This window comes from Dermochelys coriacea, chromosome 1 (genome assembly GCF_009764565.3).
Source record: "Dermochelys coriacea isolate rDerCor1 chromosome 1, rDerCor1.pri.v4, whole genome shotgun sequence".
NCBI lineage: Eukaryota > Metazoa > Chordata > Testudines > Dermochelyidae > Dermochelys > Dermochelys coriacea.
This window is the reverse complement of record NC_050068.2, coordinates 81,178,082-81,193,842: the sequence shown is the minus strand read 5'-3', so window position 1 is coordinate 81,193,842 and position 15,761 is coordinate 81,178,082. Positions and strand designations below refer to the sequence as shown.

Below are 15,761 nucleotides of genomic sequence, written 5' to 3'. Positions count from 1 at the left end.
TTGTTAAAATATATATAATTTTAAAATGATATATCTAAATTGAAATTACTTACTTTAGTTATGTCAAGCACATGCTGAATGAATGTGACAGTTAAGGAAATGTTACTAATGTAATAAATAAATATATCTTGCACATTATAGTTTGTGGTAGAAGTGCTGCAGTAGGAGAACCGTGAAGTATAGCGTAGAATAGATCCTACTGGAATGTTTATAAGTTAGAGTAGTAACTGACAGGGAATGTCAATAATATAGACTTTGTATGGTATAGAGAGTGCCCTATATAATTGATATTCCATGTCAGTTACTACTCTAACTTAAAAATATCCATGTTGGTTAATAGTATAGATTTGTTTCCCATTAGGGATATAAGCAAGAGGAGACAGAATATGATTAGCAGTAGAAGGGTAGGCAATGAAAAATAGTAAGATTTTGAGGGGCGGGGGTGGGGAGGACTTGAAGAAGGAGAGTGTGGATACTTGGCTGCTATATACAGAAACTTTGGAATTGCCATTCTGGTCAGTGGTCCAGCCTGTCCACTATCCTGTCTCGGACAGTGGCCTGTGCCAGATGCTTCAGAGGAAACTCCCTGAAAAAGCACAAGAACAAATCCGCACAGACACACCCCTGGAACCCTGATCAGGGATATTTTATCTGCTACCCAAGATCTATAAATCTGGAAATCCTGGATGCCCCATCATCTCAGGCATTGGCATCTTGACAGCAGGATTGTCTGGCTATGTAAACTCCCTCCTCAGGCCCTACGCTATCAGCACTCCCAGCTATCTTCGAGACACCACTGATTTCCTGAGGAAACTACAATCTATCGGTGATCTTCCTGAAAACACCATCCTAGCCACTATGGATGTAGAAGCCCTCTACACCAACATTCCACACAAAGATGGACTACAAGCCGTCAGGAACAGTATCCCCAATAATGTCACAGCAAACCTGGTGGCTGAACTTTGTGACTTTGTCCTCACCCATAACTATTTCACATTTGGAGACAACGTATACCTTCAAATCAGTGGCACTGCTATGGATACCGGCATGGCCCCACAGGATGCCAACATTTTTATGGCTGACTTAGAACAATGCTTCCTCAGCTCTCGTCCCCTAATGCCCTACTCTACTTGTGCTACATTGATGACATCTTCATCATCTGGATCCATGGAAAAGAAGTCGTTGAGGAATTCCACCATGATTTCAACAATTTCCATCTCACCATCAACCTCAGCCTGGACCAGTCCACACAAGAAATCCACTTCCTGGACACTATGGTGCTAATAAGCGATGGTCACATAAACACCACCCTATATCGGAAACCTATTGTAGCTATGCCTACCTACATGCCTCCAGCTTTCATCCAGACCACATCACATGATCCATTGTCTACAGCCAAGCTCTACGATACAACCGCATTTGCTCCAACCCCTCAGACAGAGATACACACCTACAAGATCTCTGTCAAGCATTCTTACAACTACAATACCCACCTCCTGAAGTGAAGAAACAGATTGACAGAGCCAGAAGAGCACCCAGAAGTTACCTACTACAGGACAGGCCCAATAAAGAAAATAACAGAACGCCACTAGCCGTCACCTTCAGCCCCCAACTAAAACCTCTCCAACACATCCTCAAGGATCTACAACCTATCCTGAAGGACGACACATCACTCTCACAGATCTTGGGAGATAGGCCAGTCCTTGCTTACAGACAGCCCCCCAACCCGAAGCAAATACTCACCAGCAATCACACACCACACAACAGAACCATTAACCCCGGAACCTATCCTTGCAACAAAGCCTGTTGCCAACTCTGTCCACATATCTATTCAGGGGACACCACCATAGGGCCTAATCAGATCAGCCACACTATCAGAGGCTCGTTCATCTGCACATCTACCAATGTGATATATGCCATAATGTGCCAGCAATGTCTTTCTGCCATGTACATTGGCCAAACTGGACAGTCTGCACATAAAAGAATAAATGGACACAAATCAGATGTCAAGAATTATAACATTCAAAAACCAGTTGGAGAACACTTCAATCTCTTTTGTCACTCGATTACAGACCTAAAAGTGGCAATTCTTCAAAAAAACCCAAACCTTCAAAAACAGACTTCAATGAGAGACTGCTGAATTAGAATTAATTTGCAAACTGGATACAATTAACTTAGGCTTGAATAAAGACTGGGAGTGGATGGGTCATTACACAAAGTAAAACTATTTCCTCATGTTTATTCCCCCCCACTGTTCCTCAGACGTTCTTAACAACTGCTGGAAATGGCCCACCTTGATTATCACTACAAAAGGTTCCCCCCGCCCCCAGCTCTCCTGCTGGTAATAGCTAACCTTAAGTGATCACTCTCATTACAGTGTGTATGGTAACACCCATTGTTTCATGTTCTCTGTGTATATAATTCTCCCCACTGTATTTTCCACTGAATTCATCTGATGAAGTGAGCTGTAGCTCACAAAAGCTTATGCTCAAATAAATTTGTTAGTCTCTAAGGTGCCACAAGTCCTCCTTTTCTTTTTTTTGGGGAGATTAATGAAGCCCCAGGGTTCTGCATGTCCTTTGCAAGAAATAGAGGGGCCAAGATACACAGAAGCCCAGTGAGGGCCTCATTCCCAACTTTACCAAAAAGTCATATTTGGCACTTTGGCCCAAGTCCCTTTGTGGATCTAAGTCCCAGTTTTAGGCACCACTGTGATCCACAAAAACCCCACTCAGCTGCTGCCTAACCCTGTAGATGCCTACATTTTTGCTGCAAAAGTTTCCTAAACTTTGGCATCTGAACATGGGCACTGCTGCCCCACTCTAGAGATCTGGATGCCGAAACCCCAGTGCAATCCTCAAAATGGGGGGAGATAGGTGGAGGAGCGCCTATCTTGCATGTGGGGCCCAATTCAATACCCTCAGTGCATGCCTATTAGATCAGGACCCATTCAAAATGGTCCTTCTGCTCCAACTGACCAGAAACTTTTAGCATAGTGGTTAGAACACTCATCTGGGATGTGGGAGACTCGACTTCAATTCTCCTCTCTGTCTGACAGGGAGGAATTATTTGAACAGGGGTCTCCCACCACTCAGGAGAGTGCCTAACCACTGCGCTATGCAATATTCTGAAGGAGGAGGATGGATGTCTCTCTCATTCTCTCCTGTGGACACGGTTTCACTTTGAACAACTGCTTCAAACAAAAAGAAAAGGAGTACTTGTGGCACCTTAGAGACTAACACATTTATTAGAGCCTAAGCTTTCGTGAGCTACAGCTCACTTCATCAAGTGAGCTGAAGCTCACGAAAGCTTAGGCTCTAATAAATGTGTTAGTCTCTAAGGTGCCACAAGTACTCCTTTTCTTTTTGTGAATACAGACTAACACGGCTGCTACTCTGAAACCTGCTTCAAACAGTCACTGAACCAGAGAGAAAGAATGACTCTGTAGCCTGGGAGCTCCAGATTCCAGTCCCCCTGCTCCAAAGACTCTTGCATGATAAACTACACTGTGGAGTTAACATTCTTTGCCCCAAAGGGAGGTAGCACCTTATAGCCATCTCAGCTAATCTCCCTCCAAATGATGCTCCTGCTAGCAATGACAGTTTCCACAGTGAGTCAGTTACAGTTCTCCTCAAAAGAGGTGATTTACCACAACTTGGATCCTATGAGGATGGCAAAGAAAATCAAGGATTGATTTGCCATAAAATGTAAACTGTAGTATCCAACAGCATATTTGTCTATTACAGTTATATGTTTTTACTAGCTAATACAACCCTCTCAAAATGAAGAGGATTTGATAGCTATCATGCCCTCATAAATATTAATAAGAATCCATATTTAACCCAATCACATAAGAATGAATAGAATGCTGTACTCTGGTACCCTACGGAAGACAAGGCAGATGAATTAAGTATCATGGTCCTGTCATTTTAAATGGGGATTAATTCATTAATACTTTCATCTCTTCAGAGAAAAAATAAAATCCAAGTATATATGTATCTTTAAAAATGCATTTAAATGTTACAGTTCTGAGTAAAATTACATGATAGTAAAGTATTTCACACTGAAGCTAAAATATTACCTTAATATTATTTTAGTGAACTTCATCATTATTAGACAATAGATTTACTGTTAATTTTCCTTGGAGTGGAATAAATATTTTTTGCCAAAATTACAGCATTAATGTAGCATTTTTAACAGAAAATGATGTTTCTGTTGAGCATTATTGGATACATACATTTAGCAGAATTTGTAGGTTCATGAAACTGTAGGATTGGTTACATCAGGGATAAAGGGATAAATTTAGCCCTCTGTTTTCCAGGCTACTTATAGTTTACATAGTGACACAAATAACTACAGAGCAAGGTTACCATAGTAACATAGTAGATCAGTCAAATACTATTCCTACAGCTCTCCTCCAATGGAGGAACTGGAATATAAAACTTGATATGTTAATGAGAAACCACTAGGGGAGGAAGGATCTGAACTGAATGAGAATGGGGATTAAGGAAGACTTTAAGAAGCCTTTATAGTGCGGAATGGCTGTGACATACCGTTAATGAACTGGTATATTTTATTCTGTAAAATCTCCAAGATTTGTGGATAGGAATGTTTCACTGAAGCATTGCTTTCTTCCTGGAAAATTACACTGCCAGACATCTTTGGGGTGTTTTCCTTGATTTTGTACTGTAGAATTTATTGGAGAATACAAGGTAACATATGCTATGGCTCCAGATCTCCAAAAATTATACTTTGTTAATCAAATCAATTAAATTGAGCTAATTTAAACTGATTTAAAATCTGTAGTCTTTCCTATTAAAAATAGCAAATTGTGAGCTACTATAATTCTCAGTACATCTCTAAAAGTATCTTTATTTTAATGAATTCACAGTTTTAACCATATAGCTGAATTGCATGGTCAGGGCACTATATTACAGGCAAGGGCAAGGCATCCGATGAAGTGAGCTGTAGCTCACGAAAGCTTATGCTCTAATAAATTTGTTAGTCTCTAAGGTGCCACAAGTACTCCTTTTCTTTTTGCGAATACAGACTAACACGGCTGCTACTCTGAAACCTGTTAGTGCACAGTTATTACTGAATACATTGAAAAAATTTATCATTTCCATACTGACAAGCCTCCCAATTTGCCTGGATTTTAAATAATCAGCATTTTCACATTCTTCATTGACAACTTTTATAATTGATTAATATTATCTATATGTATTTCAAAATACAGTACCACATACAGTAACTCTTAAAACACATTTTAATATTTGTCACATTAAACTGTGTTTACATTTTTCTGTCTAACACTAACATGGCTCTTTTACCCACATAGCACTGTGCAGGCATTAACTATATGCTGCCTGTGAGTTGTGTTAAGTGGGTATAAACTACTATCATCCAGCCTCTTGCCCTTTAATGTGCCCCCTTATGGCCAAACCTTTGAAAAAAAGGCAGCCGTGCCCCAGTTTCCTTTTTGGTATCTGCTCCAAAATGTGGCCTGTAGTGCTCAGCCTCTTTTAATAGCTCCACCCTGTGGCTGGGTCATTTGAGTCCCTCCCCTTTCAAGGCAGTAAGAGGTCTCACCCCAGGATCCTAAAGGTCCTGTGATAGGCTTCCAAGAACCAGCCCTGACACTCAGTATCCCTATCTCTCTTCTTCATCAGGAAGGAACAAAGAAAGTTAAAACAGGAACAAATATAAAGTCCAATAGTCTTAAGTTAGGGCTGCCAGCCTGAATCTGGAGCTTCAGCAGTCCCTTCCTCCTTCTGTCCAGAAGGCTGTAGGAGGACCTCTCCTCTGGGTCTCAGCATTAGGCAGGCAAGGACTGTTTGTTTAGGTCCCCGGCTGCCACCCTGGGCTGCTGACTACATACAGCCTTTGCAGTCATTTTCCATATGAACCTTTTCCTGGATCCTTCTGCATGAAGTTGCTCTCTCTAGATAGCTTTCCCCCATCTGATGCTGTAGAACTTCTCTCTGGTGGCTCCCAATTTCTCCAGCAGCCACCCTGCTCTGTCTGGGTTGCAAATTTTTATCCCAGCTGTTACAAACTAGCCATTCAGCAGCACCTGGGGAGTGATTGCTCTCTTCATTAACCCTTTAGTATCTGCTGCTGCCTGTGGGAGGTCTTTACTTCCCACCACACTACTCCCATTTGACAGCTGTGGAAATTGAAGCACAAAAGGTGTAATGACTTCTCCAAGATAATGCAGCAAATCACTGACAGAACCAAGATTAGCACTCATGGAGTTCCTGGCTTCTAGTCCTAAACTTGTTCCATACTGCTTCCCCTCATCCACAGAACCCATGTAACCCATCAAATATTGAGGTCTAATAAATCTATTACAGTATATTTCTCTATCCCATTCTGTACCAATCATTCTGCTTTTGTCTATTTGTAATACCTTGTTCTGGTTTGATTGTCTACAGCAGTTTTTGATCTCTCAGGTGTAGTTTGTTCTGATGAATAGATAGTCCTGCAATACAATATTAAATATATATTTAATCCATGAGCAACATGCCTGAGTTATATAAATCTCATTCCATATACATAAGTTATAATAGTACCCATCATTGTACCTCTTAGGTTATAATATAGTAATGAGTTAGGGTTTTTTTGAGAAAGGACAACTACTTTCCACAGATTTTTTTATAATTACATATATACCCACTCATACAACACTTCTTTGCACATCAGTACTCTGACCCATTCAGCTTTGTGCAAAACTGGTGTTTCCGGATTGGTTGTTTTAACATTATGGATTTAGTATTAAATTGTGATTTGTTTAAGGTTTGAAAATACTCATAGTAAAAAAATCCCTTAAGATCTGATATGAACTTTTGCATATGAAGAATAATGTGAGCGGAGTACTGGTCGATTTTTCTTAATTTTTAAGATTATTTTTCTCTCTCGCCAAAATAATAATTGCAACACCTTTAGCAGACTAAGGCCTTGATACTGCAAACACTTATGCACTTGAATAACTTTCCCATGAGTCAAAAGGGCTACTTGTGGTAGTAAAGTTAAGCATGTGCAAAAGTGTTAGTAGGATCAAGAACTAGTTAGACATTTTATTGTGCAGCAATGAATAGATGTAATGTGAATGTCAGAAAGATCTGAGACCAGTGACTCTCAAACTGCTGTGTGGAACATTTGTAATTAGTCCAAAGAGAGCAGGCTGTATATAGATCTAAGGGCTAAATCACATTAAAAGACAGCTAAAATACCTTAAATAAATGCATAATATTAATTATTATTGTTAATAAGTGGGGTTGTCTCTACATGGATGTTATAAGATCATGAATGGGAGGGAAGGTGGGCTATCGGATTGGGAATAGGAGTGTGTGTGGTCAAAGAGACAATCTGTCTATTAAAATGACAGGTTTCAGAGTAGCAGCCGTGTTAGTCTGTATTCGCAAAAAGAAAAGGAGTACTTGTGGCACCTTAGAGACTAACAAATAAGCTTATGCTCTAATAAATTTGTTAGTCTCTAAGGTGCCACAAGTACTCCTTTTCTTTTTGTCTATTAAAATGGAATCTATACTATAACAAAGTTTGAGAACTGCTGTCGTAGATAGACCCAATCCATGAAATTACAGGTCAGTTAAGTGTTCTTTATGTGTGAATATTTTACTTATTTAACTAATAGGTTTAGAAACTTATTTAGTTAAACTGGCACAGCTCCTCTGTGTGGGCACTCTTAAATTGGTTTAAGAGGGCCTTATATGGATTTAGCGTAAGTCAAATCTTTACCTTAAATAATACCTTCATTTACCATTTCTCCTCCCATTATTTTACTCTTTCCCTCATTTATTCTTCTTCCGTTTATTGATTGCCTCCAAAGAATCAGTTCAACATTGAGGGACATTAGTTGTAGTAATAACGACAACTGTGGAATTAAAATCAGGGAACAGTTTGGAGGTGTGGGGGAGAGGGGTCATTTGTTTTTTAAATGCTGAGCTCTGTACACTGAAATGCTCTAAACTATTTGAAGGATAAGGAGATTTATACTGGGTGGGATGTCCTCTTTGCTTGCTCCTGTGTGATCAGGAAATCTCAGATAAATTATTTCTTCATTCTGTTATAAGCAAGTACACAACAATATGCACAGAACTTTGCTGTATTTCCAAGCTTAAGAGCTTTACAAGCATAATATTTAAAATACCACAAACTTATGTCTTTGGCCCTTCTGAATTTTCTGAAGAAGCAATTCTGTAGAAAGATAACCATAAGCACTTCAGATGTGAAGTAGCAAACACTAGTATTGGAGCACCTCACAAGTATTTAAAAATCTAACAGTCCATCTTACTTTTCCTTCCTTATAAGACAATGTTTTCTTAGTGTACGAATAAAGCATAAATCAATATAGATAACATACTGAAAATAAAATACTAAGACATTTCTATCATATTTTTACATATTGTTTGTACTTTAGACAATCATGCCTCAATTAACTATTCTCCAAAGTACATACTCAGATCAATGCATCTTTGATTTCAGCACTCAATTGGCAGCCAAAAGCTCAATTATAGTGGAACTGATAAGATACTTAACATGGATTGCACGTTTCTTTTAAGTGTCCTGTAATTAGTGCTTAACTAACATGGAATTGAAATGGGACACCATAGAAATTCATGTCATGCTTGGACATAGTGAGTTCAGAAAAATTCAGAGCAGTTCTTTGGCTCATAAGACTACCTGAAATCTAGTGACAGCTTTCTTTGAAGTCAGACCATGTTTGGGTAACTCCCTTCCTGAAGATATCAGGACAATCTTGTATCTCACTGCTTTCAGATCCAAAGGAATGATTCATTTCTATGCTCTAGATTTCTCTTAATAGCAATAATACAAATTTTAATTTGAAAAATCTGATGTCTAGCAAATTACCCTTTGCTACCACCAGCAATGGGCCACCTGCTTATTATCTGAATGCTTTCCAAGAAACCATAGTAATAAACATGGGATAGACAGAGAGGGTCTTTTTCCTAGAATTAAGCTAGTGGTGCTCTGACTCCCCACTCTTGGCCATGTTATGGTAGTCCTGCTTACGTAGTTTCCACATCTCTCTGTTTGCTTCTGATTTTAATCTTGTTGCAACTCTACTCAACACGCCACTTCATGGCCTTCGTGCTTCAAGCAAAGTGGGAAGCTCTCCTTTGACTGGTGGCTATTATTAGCTATAATAATACTGAGCACTGAAAAATAGCATGTACATCTTCAAAGCGCTTTACAAATATCAACAATTAATCACTTCACTCCCATCTTTGATGGCCAAGTACAGGGTGGCAACACCAATCAGAGGTAGGATGACCATATTTCCCAAAGGGGAATCAGAATATTGCATGGGGCTGGCCTGACCCACTCACCTGGGCCCTGCCTCCCTTCCCTCCCCCCCCACCACTACATGTGGAGCTGGCCCTTTCCCTCCCCCCGCCACACAGGGGGCTGGCCCCAGCCCTGCTCCCCAAGCAAGCCCTCATCCGAGCCCAGCCTGCTCCCCATGTGGGGCTGGTGTCACTCATTGTCCAAGCTCTGCTGCCCCCCACACCCTGTGTGGGTCTGACATTGCCTAAGCCTGGCCTGTCCCCCTGCTTGGCTGGTGTTGCTGCTCACCCAAAACCTGTGTCCCCACAGATTGCCGGAGCCCTTTCTCTTCCCCCCCGCCCCAAGAGCTGGCATTGCCATTCCCCCGCACCCGCATGTTCCTCTGCGCCCACCTAAGGATGCATGCCCCACCCCACTTTTGCCAAAAAAGTTAGGACAGCCAGGACAGTCCCAGCCAGTTAATAAAGGGATAGTCCCAGCCAAAACAGGACATATGATCACCATAATCAGAGGTGCTCCAGGAATGAATTGTGTCATGAAAGTCTCATGAGGACAATGCCTGCCTTGCGGGGCAATTGTGTGTGTATGGGGTATGCATTGTGGGAGAAGAGAAGTAATGAAGGCAGGGGAATATACTAGCAGTGGGAAGGCCAGCATAAGGGGGAAAGAGGAATGGAGGGCCAAGGAATAGAATCATATCAATTTTGTCCAAAACAGGTTGTTATAAACATACAGCTATGAGTAGCATAAAATCCCTCCTTTACCTGTAAGGGGTTAAAAAGCTCAAATAACCTGGTTGGCACCTTACCAAAAGAACCAATAAGGAAAAAACATACTTTCAAATCTCGGGATGGGGTGGGGGGGGAGATTTTGTTTGTGCTCTCTTTGTTGTTCCCTCTTGGGAATTCTCAGGACAAAGAGAAAGACCAAGCAGGTAACCCAGCTCCTACTGAAATGATACAGTTAAAATTACAAAACTTGTAAGTAATAGCAAAAAAATGCGTTAGATTATCTTTTGTTTTAGCTTGTAAATTTTTCCTATGCTAAAAGGGAGGTTTATTCCTGTTTTTGTAACTTTAAAGTTAATCCTAGAGGGAAATCTTCTGTGTTTTAAATCTTTTTATTACCCTGTAAAATTACCTTCCATCCTAATTTTACAGAGGTGCTTCTTTTACTTTTTTCTTTATAATAAAGTTCTTCTTTTAAAAACCTGATTGGTTTTTAGTGTCCTAAAAATCCAAGGGTCTAGTCTGTGCTCACTTTGTTAACCTATTTGTTGGTATATTATTAACAAGCCTCCCCAAGAAAGGGGGTGAAGGGTCTTGGGGGGATATTTTGGGGAAATAGGAACTCCTTTTCCTAAATCTTTGTCTAAATCACTTGGTGGTGACAGCAATACCATCCAAGGACAAGGAAAGAATTTGTGTTTTGGGGAAGTTTTTAACCTAAGATGGTAGAAATAAGCTTAGGGGGTCTTTCATATGGGTCCCCACATCTGTACCCCAAAGTTCAGAGTGGGAAGGAACCCTAACACAGGTAAAACTCTCTACTCCTCCCTTGCTCAATACTTGGTGATTGTCTGTTGGGAAGACATTACCAGTCGTTCTGCAGTTTTCTTACTTGGGATACTTCTAGAATTGCCATGACAGTAGTGAGATATTGAAATTAATCCAAAATAAATGCATCATGATCAGCATTTCTAAAAAAATCCATCATTTTGATGAGAATGGGGCAGCAAGCAATGATGTAACAGAAACTAAACTTCAGCATCAGATGCCGTACTTCTATTGAGCAGTGATTTTGAATCTTGGTTAAACAGATAGACGGTAGCGAACTAAGAAGGTTAAAATCATTGCAACGCTTACATCTTTATTTGACTCAAAACAGTCCTTGTATAGCAGGTTGGATAAAACCATAAAAGAAATATTATATGCCATGTGTATACAGTAGAAATACCTCTCCCCATCTTTAAAAATTAAAATATGTTATGGTAAAACAAACAAAAAAAGAGTTGGAGTAATAAGAAGTGTCATAGTTCAACTCCTCTTTTTGCCAGTAGGCATAGCTGCAGTCATCTAAAAGTATATAGTGGGCTAGATTATTTGAAAATGACAGTCACAGATGATTAAATCAGCATAAAAACCCATATAGATAAAGATAGAAATTTCCTTATAAAATGCCATAAGCTGTTTGTTGGGGGGGCGGGGAGGGCGAGGGTTTATGCAGTGTGTGTTTGTGTATTTGGTTGTTGGGTTTTGTAGTTGTTGCTTTTTGCTTTCTTGTTTGCAACTTTCTACGGGCACAATCATGCCATCTCCACTGTAAAAGGAGGGAAAAGTTGGGAGCCTTTCCTCCCACAAAGCAAATAGCAGGGCATGATTAATACATTGTACACAGATGTGGACTGCTGTGAGATCAAAACAGCTAATGCTCATGTCTATGCATCATATCCCCAAGAGGACTTAATCTGCTGCGTAGAGGACAGGACTCTTCCCCTATGTTGGCTGGTGCATGTCCTCTCTCAACAGCAAGCACTAGATGGCAGATGACGGGCATGCAGGTTGCTTCCACTCACAGGAGCAGCAAAATGCACCCCACATCATGGAGCTGCAGCCCTCTGATGGAATCCTGCTCTGCCAGGATAACTGTAGCAGACAACACCCCAGATTCCATTTCTGCTCTCCCCATAGTTACACTAGCCAGGGTATGATGAGTTAGACATAAATCTTAGATACATACCCTATACTATAGCAAGAAAACAGTTTTGTATAGAAGTGTATGACATTGGCTGTAATGTAATTTCCAGAATAGCCCTAAAAGTCTTGTGCATATAGACAGTTACTGAAGCTACGTTAATCGCATCCATGCCGAATTCTAATTTCCTGCAACTGCTGACTCTATGAACAGAGATATGGTGGGTGAGGTAGTATCTTTTATTGAATCAACTTCTGTTAGTGAAAGAAGTTTTTGAGCTCCACAGAACTCCCTGTCTCTTTCATATCTTGAGATCAACACAGCTACAAGAACTCTATGGATACGCACATTGTAAAGAAAATGCAAGGGGGAAAAAGAAAAAGAAGAATTCAGGAAAATGCGAGGATACAAATTGCTTTTGAAATCAAAAGCAAAAGGAAGAAGAAGTATTGCATCTATATATCCATTTGGAAGTTTATCCATTGGCGAAAGACCTCCAGAGAATACTCAGGATTATCACAGAGTTGCTATTCTGTAGTGCAGTGATTCCCAAATTTGTTCCGCTGCTTGTGCAGGGAAAGTCCCTGGCATGCCAGGCCGGTTTGTTTACCTGCCGTGTCTGCAGGTTCGGCCGATCGCGGCTCCCACTGGCCGCGGTTCGCTGCTCTAGGCCAATGGAAGCTGCTGGAAGCAGCACGGGCTGAGGGACGTACTGGCCACCGCTTCCAGCAGCTCCCATTGGCCTGGAGCAGCGAACCGCGGCCAGTGGGAGCCATGATCGGCCGAACCTGCAGACACGGCAGGTAAACAAACCGGCCCAGCCCGCCAGGGGCTTTTCCCGCACAAGCGGTGGAACAAGTTTGAGAAGCACTGCTGTCGTGAGCTAAATGGCTTGAAAGGAACTGTACTGCAGCACAGAAGAAAACCCACTTCTACAGTATGTTTCAGAATTAATCATAATATAAACAGTGTGCTCATTCTTACCGTTTAGCATCAACTATGGTTGTGGTGGTTGTATCTGGTAGGGTTCTGGACTGCCTGTATTAAAATATGCAATGAAAAGAATCTGAGCATTTTTCTTTAAGAAGAAAATTTATTTCCTAATTTACCATTTAGAAAGAGGTTCGAGAGGTGCAATAGAATACTGAGAATGGTGAAATTAGTGTGCTCCTTCACAAAAAACTATAAATTCATTTGTTATTACAGAAAAATGCATAGCCCCTCCACAGTAAGATTGGAAAGAGCATTCCAATGAAAGGCCAGTTTTCAGACTGCCATCCCCACAACTCCCACCAACTTAGTAAAAACAAAACAAAAGCAGTTGAAATTTGTCCGTATTGCATCCTACTATAAGAGAGTTAGTGGGTTTGTTTGTTTTATTTCTTTGTTTCTTTGATTGTTTGTGGCTTTTTGTTTTAATAACTTTTTGGGTAAATCAGATATCCCATTTCAAGCCTTATAGCTATAAATTTTTGACAGGCTGAAGATTTATTCATTATACATACAAAACTCCACATTTTATATACATACTTTTTATGCATAATTTGTATGTGCAAAGTTTTTCTTTTTACTGAGAAATGTGCACTATTTATCTCTATGCAAGAATATATTTAAACAATTATAAGCAGTTCAACAATGGGCCCATGTGTTCATATAAGCTTTCGTGTTTGCATACAACTTGGCCAAGTTTGGGTGGATTTTCATAGGAAAAAGGCTTATCCCTGACATAGGGCAACCCCTATCAAATTTCAATGGCTTGCTCCAAAGCATAGACTTGCTAGAGCATCTCAACAAAACATCTGTAGGAATTTTTTACATGAGCTAAGAAATATTTTCCCCCTAATTTTTTGTTTGTTTTAATTCTGCAGTCTGAGGCAGACACCTGACATAGGAAGTTTCAGCCCAGATAGTTAAAAGTTTGCAAAGTTTTAACCAACTGAAAACAGAGTCTTATAGTGGAAAGTGTCAGAAAGCACCGCCTATAACAAATGCATCTACATATAAACAGATATCTACAAATAAAGCTTATGTACACATTTCTAACCACCATACCATACTATCCTTCCTCATTCACTTCCCTGCAACAAAAATCATGCTCTGTGTCACTAAGAGGTAATGCTTTCAGGCCTCAGTGGGGCCCGCAGCCATCACAAGTGAATTAATGGTTAGCTCACTACAGCTTCAGAGGAGGTAGTGTAATCTGTCATTAGTCACCCACAGGTGGAAGCCGTGAAGAAAAAGACAGGGGCCCAAAAATTAAGAGACTGTGAAACCTTCTCTCTTGAACAACTCTAAGCTTTCAATAAATCAGTCCTTATGATGCTTCAGAAAATGGAGTGAGTGAAAGCCACCAATATACTCCTGACTAGTACATCCACCCCTGTCCTTATTTCACTGGGGATGAAGAGAGAGGGAAATATAATCTTTACTAGACTACCCGCAGTATCGCAATGCAATAATTCTCCAATACTGTTGAAATTCATTGTAGTCTTTTTGCTTGTATGTGTTTTTCCTCTCATAACTTTTTTAAATTGTATTTCTTTTTCAAAACAAACATTCTGGGCCAAATTCCCCACGACATGTACAGCTACACACACTTCAGGAAGAATTTTACACACGTAGCTGAGAGCAGAACTGCCATTTAGGCCCCAATCCTGCAAATATGTATGCACCTGCTTAAATTTATACATGTGAGTAGTCCAACTGAGTTCAATTAATATAATTTCGCTTCTATAAATACAATTTCACTTAAAAACACTGAGATCACAAAGAAATTTTTCACTAGTATGAATAATAAAGATAACACCTACATCTTGTGTGTATATATACACATTTTCAATAATTCATCCATATTTAACATTGAGATGTGAGCAGTTTCATTATTCATCAGACAGAAAGCAGATGCAGCTGTTGCATTAAAAACTAAACATTCACTTCTTACATAACTGCAGCTAATTTTATCACAAGTTTTTCTGAATTTCCTAAACATCTGTTACTGAGAGCTGATTCAGTGGAAATGAAGGGTCCTCAGCACCTTGCAGGATCAGATATTATAATAATAATAATAAACACCTAAATGCTGTTTTTTAGTTCTTACCCTTTGTTTTCCTCAGTAACTGTGGTGTTCTTATAACCGGAGACTGGTGGTGGCATCCAAGACTGCCTGTTAAGTATTAATGAATAATTCAATTATAGAGTATGAGCATGTAGCGTTTAGTGGATGAACAGCAATTTAATTATATTTATCTCTACAATATTTGGAAAGGAGAATATTAGAATATCAGAGATAATATAGAAAATGCCTATAACATTTCCTAAATTATTTTTCTTTTCTTAAACTTATTTTCCAGTGCCTTCATAGCAACCACCATCTTGGCACACCATTCTGTTCACTCTGTTAGAGCATTTTTATGGAAATTTAATGCAAGTGGACATAAAGCAAAACCTTTAATTATAATGGTGCCACCAATGTACAAAATACAATCTTTGGTCCAAGTTCTTCTTTGATGCAGATCAAGTGAAGTAAGAATTTAGCCCCTTGTGCCAATAAAACAGGTCTCATGAGGGACAACCAGATGGGTCAAACACCCAAGCCCAGTTGACAGATCTGGACAGCTTGATGTATTTACGTGGCCTCCGTAAAACATTCAGGTTCTGCAGAATCTAAGTTTTCATTTGAACAAAAGTAAGTTTGTAGCCATCATTGCTGTGAAGAAAAACCTTCCAAATGTGAACCA

General features: G+C 39.9%; 1 protein-coding gene across 5 annotated transcripts in view; it reads right to left on the bottom strand.

Annotated features, from left to right (window-relative positions):
* SCEL (sciellin) overlaps positions 1-15,761 on the bottom strand; it is an 84,049-nt gene that overhangs the window by 33,280 nt on the left and 35,008 nt on the right. For all 5 annotated transcript variants that reach the window (XM_038387653.2, XM_043504643.1, XM_038387652.2 and 2 more), the window contains 3 exons: positions 15,122-15,187; positions 13,009-13,062; positions 6,410-6,481 (listed from right to left, as the gene is read on the bottom strand). In XM_038387653.2, the coding sequence (XP_038243581.1) occupies positions 6,410-6,481; positions 13,009-13,062; positions 15,122-15,187 (192 nt within the window). The remainder of the gene's footprint in view (positions 1-6,409; positions 6,482-13,008; positions 13,063-15,121; positions 15,188-15,761) is intronic.